The sequence below is a fragment of the Arachis hypogaea genome, chromosome 12, assembly GCF_003086295.3.
Source record: "Arachis hypogaea cultivar Tifrunner chromosome 12, arahy.Tifrunner.gnm2.J5K5, whole genome shotgun sequence".
NCBI classification, from domain to species: domain Eukaryota; kingdom Viridiplantae; phylum Streptophyta; class Magnoliopsida; order Fabales; family Fabaceae; genus Arachis; species Arachis hypogaea.
In genome coordinates this window covers 108,948,282-108,953,106 of record NC_092047.1, presented here as the reverse complement: position 1 = coordinate 108,953,106, position 4,825 = coordinate 108,948,282, and the positions used below count along the sequence as shown (strand labels likewise).

At 24.9% G+C, this 4,825-nt stretch overlaps 1 protein-coding gene across 1 annotated transcript; it reads right to left on the bottom strand.

Annotated features, from left to right (window-relative positions):
• Nucleotides 1-2,405: 2,405 nt before the first annotated feature.
• Nucleotides 2,406-4,477, bottom strand: LOC112728176 (cyclin-U2-1). Its single transcript, XM_025778211.3, has 2 exons — nucleotides 3,673-4,477; nucleotides 2,406-2,995 (listed from the first exon to the last, which is right to left on the bottom strand). Exons 1-2 carry the CDS (start codon nucleotides 4,131-4,133, stop codon nucleotides 2,725-2,727), a joined length of 732 nt encoding a protein of 243 aa, XP_025633996.1. The 5' UTR covers nucleotides 4,134-4,477; the 3' UTR covers nucleotides 2,406-2,724.
• Between the last annotated feature and the right edge of the window lie 348 nt (nucleotides 4,478-4,825).

The window sequence follows — 4,825 nt, the reverse complement described above, 5'->3', positions numbered from 1 at the left end:
TTTATAGCTGCTAAATGAATCAGAGTAATAAAGGCATAGAATCCTATAATTAATATACAGATATACTACATAAATATAGACGATACTAATTGATCCTAATTGATGCTAATGATTCTCTAACATTTCCCATCATACAACATAATGACATAATTAATTAGTTTAATAAAAAATTAATTATTTTACATCTTTATAATCTAATTTTGACAACAGGTTGACACCCTCTATGCTTGATTTAGGTCATGTGATTATATAAGTGAGGAATCCAAAAATTTTAAGCAGTGAGAATAAATATGTATGTAGAATATAAAAATAACAAAAAATTTTATAAATATATTATTAAAGCATATAAGAATAAATAACATAAAAATATTAAATATTAAATCATGTCTTATTTATTCATTATAAATATTGATATACTGATAAATAATAGTGATTATTAATTCACCTTTTTATAAATTTAAATATATAATAATAATAAATAAAATTAATTAAGATGTTAAATAGATTATTTTTTAATTAATAATAAAAGTGAAATATATTTTTTATGAATTATGGATGATGATAAATGATATTTTAAGAAAAAAATTATGTACTAAATCTCTCATATTCTCGTTATATATTTTATAAATTATTTAATAATTATTCAATCATTTAATAAAAAATTAAAAATTAATTTAAATAATAATAATAAATTTTATTAACTAGATGGATAAAAGTATAAAATATGTTATTATTTTAATTAATTTTCAAATAATTTTTTAATTTAATTTATATTTGAGAATTAATTATCAAAATACATGTTGAATACGAAATTTTTAAATTTATTAATAAATATTAAAGTTGAGTAGAAAAAATTAAAGGATATAAATTTTAGCTAAATAAATTCATTAATTAGATAATTCTACAATCATATTTTATTTTTTATTAGACTTTTAGCTATAAACTAGAATTTAATTTTAATGTACTGACAGTATAAAATATTTTATATAATTGTCTAATTATGTTTATTCTTTTAGATGATTATTTATTTATAGAAAGCAATTAATATAAAAAATATTTATTTTTTATAATATGGTGTTACGTAATTAAATATACATATAAAACTACTTTATATTAATATTATATCAAAATTTAATTTTAAAAATTAAAAAAATATAAAATAAATATTTTAACACAAAATTTAATAAATATTTTTTAACATGAAAATAAATATAATTTTTAATAAAGACATATATATATATATGTTTACATTTTTTTAAAATGCTAGTAGAGGCACTTGCCCCCACAAGCTGCTACATAAATCCGTCCCTGTATTATCGGCTGCGTTTGTTTATAGAGATAGGAGACTGGAACAGGGATGCAAAATCGTGTTTGACAGAGAAAATATGGATAGAGATATTGTGTTCAGAGATATTGAATTAGTATAATTTATGTCCATCCTGATAGGAAGGACATGAAGACATTAATAAGGGACAAAACTTATTTTTCTTTTTTTTTTCATTATTTTTGTTAATTTTTTATAATTACATTTTTTATTATTATATTTTTATCTCAATTTTTTTGAATAAAAAAATAAGAATAAATTAAATTTTTATAATTTATTTTAATTTATCACTAAATAAAATACAAGAACACAAAATTTTATATCTTTATCTATGTGTATCTTATCCTATCCTATCTTTAATGTCTTGTTTTATCTATTCTCTGAAACAAACGCAATTTATGTAGACCAATAATCTCATGATAACAGTGTTAATTACCCACTTATTATTGCGCCATCTAAGGAATCCATTGTGTTGATAAAGTGCTCTAAGGGCCATAAAACGCACTATAACTTAAGTGGTTTTTTTTTTTCACAATATTTTTCAATTTCATAAATTAAAGATTAATTTATTGTAGATTAAATTTTTAAAAAAAATATTTATCATTAATCAATAAATTATTATATATAAAAAATAAAAATTAAATTCTCTGATATTTATTTCAACAAATAAGTAAAATAAGCACTCAACTCATTAAAGTTGGTTATATTACAACTGAGTTGTTTTGCTTAAAGTTTAAGGAAGTTGAATTTGTTAGATTACACTATAATGCCTTCATTTCTGAATCAATTTTCTCCAAATATGATTACTAGTTACTAGGTACTACTGTGATTGGAAAAACATCAAAGCATGTTGCCCAAAATTTTAAGCTATGAAAAAGTTTCCTTGATCACTCACTATTCTAAGAGTCTCTCTGGAAGATATTTAGAAACAGGGGATACTGATTAGTGAAACAATTTTTGCAATATGGGTTGGAATATTCATTCCCTATGGGAAGAAAATATACTAACATATTTATGAAATTTTAAATTAGGCTAAATTAAATAAATTAAATTTTATTAATAAAATTTAAATTCCATAGTATTTCAATCAAAACAAAATAGATTATTAAAAAATCACAAAGTTTTTCCATGGAATTAAAAATCCATTGTTTCCTTGTGATGAAACAACACAAATTTATACATCACTCTCACTTGCCGCACCTATCATCTATTGCCCTTAAATCTCAATCCCCCTAACAAACATTATAGATTTACACTCATAATCTCTCTCTCTCTCTGTACACATTAACCACCTTTTCTTTATTTGAAGGTGAAAAAGAAACCTTAACAAAAATATCATTAATCCCCCTCCTCCCCTTCCCTAACTAAAAATAACAAAATAAACCATATTTAATTAATTTCTACAACATAACACGTGCAATTTGAGTGTAGCCCCTTTCATCATCTGTATGCTGACTTGCTTTGATTTGTTCAGCACATCTTAGTGTTCTTTCGATGTGGTACCCTCCTCCAATGCTAACTTCTCTCTCTAAATGGCAACAATAGCTCTCAAACACACTCACATTCACATGCAATTTGAACCCCATCAAGAACAAGAACTCTACCTCCAATTTATTCAATTCATTTGTTGTCAATCCACCCACTCTTGCGAAATATGAATTCCTATAGTTCCTGTTCAAAATCAACAATAAATTTAGTTAATTAATTAATTAATTAATTAATTAATAATAATAATCATACTGATTGGGAAGCAGGAAAAGGAAAAATTTTACACATTATGTATTTGTCATACATCATATTCATTAACAACAACATTCCCCAAAAAAACTTGGCCACCTAATTAAACTGTCCATTTCCTTAGTAGTTAAACAAGTATTGTCAATGATTGAGACTGGAAATAAAACAAACTTCTTGTCTCAAATCAACAAATCCTTTACCAAATAATTAATTATTATCATTAATAAAAAAATTAAATTTAAAAAACATCATCCAACACTACTTTTCAGCAAAAAATTCTCGTATTGCCTGAAATTTAATTCGACTTTTTTCTACTCTGAATAGAAAAGAATTGGATTAAATTTCACCGAATTAAAAAAAATTAATAAATATACTTTAAATCAATACAATATTATTAATATTTTTAAAAATTATATAGATAAATAAAACATAATAAAACTTTTAAATGTATCTAAAATATTGGTATTTCAATAATTTTAATCATTGATTTTAGTTATAAAAAATATATATAATATATATTAATTAAAATCAATCATTAAAATCATCGAAACACTGATGTTCCAAGTATATTCGAAAATTTTTCTTTTGAAGAAGGAGATGAAAGTACTTACATGTCCTCCACATACTTGGAAGCCATCATGATAGTTGTTATGAGGAGCCTATGAACATTCCTTGCATTGATCCTAAAGCTAGGGTTGTTCTGACAAAATCTATCAATGTAAACATATGCAACAACATAAACAGAGGGTCCTGCCCTTGTGTACCTAAAGATCCTCTCCAAATAGGATTGGATTGTCATGTCAGGGATCTCTCTGCAATCAAATATATTTGTGTTCTTCGATTTCGACGACAAAATAAAAGTCGAAGCAGAAGGAGGAGACGCATAAGAAGAAGAAGAACTGCTATAGTTCTTCACAATTCTTTGTGTCCTTGCCATGCTTCTCTCAATGAGTGAAGCAAGAACATTGATCACTAATGGGGTGTTGGAATCTTCTTGGTATGAATAAGAGTACAAGTCATAGCGCAATTTCCTTGGTGAAATTATCAAAGAAGAAGAAGAAGAATAAGCCATTGAGAGAAAGAAGGAAGAAATTAAATAAAAGAGATGTTCCTTTTTTTTCTTTCTTGTAGAAGAAGAAGAAGAATTTGAAAGGGATTGGTGTAAAGCTTGAAGTGGTGTTTGTTGTTTGTGTTGTTAAGAAATAAGGACTAATAATAAGTAATAATGTGAATGAGAAGGTTTAAGAATTGGGGTTTTATATACTAAAGAGAGTGATGAAGAAAGAACTTTGGGGATTGGGATTTGGAGAGAGTGAATAAAGAAATGGAAAAAATTAAAAATTAATAGCAATTTGGTTTATGTGACTTTTGGAATTTTTTGGATGGTGGGTGGAAGCTTGATAAGTAAAAAAAAAAAAAAAAAATATATATAAAGAATGAGAGATGAAAACTTTATAATAAGATATGAGTGCCTCCAGTTTGTGATGGCAAAGTACAAACATCTCCAGCTAAGCTTTCTCTAAAAAATGCATAAAATAATAATGAGGCATTTTGTTTTTTATTTTATTTTATTTTTTATTTTTTATTTTCATATAAATTTAGCAATGTGGCAATCTTTCTGTGTTTCGATGAAATTGCTTTCCCCGCCGACAGTATGGTGAAGGGTATTAATGGAAAAGTGGGAAATAGAAGAGATTAGAGATAAATGCACATACATAGTTGGTAGGTTATTGGGTGGGTGTTTGGGCCTACAAAATTAAAGAA

Excerpts from the sequence above, each read along its gene's own strand:
- LOC112728176 (XM_025778211.3), bottom strand. The coding sequence starts at position 4,133 with ATGGCTTATTCTTCTTCTTCTTCTTTGATAATTTCACCAAGGAAATTG. Across the intron at positions 2,996-3,672 it reads TCCAAGTATGTGGAGGACAT|GAACTATAGGAATTCATATT; the intron begins GTAAGTACTTTC and ends GATTTTGAACAG.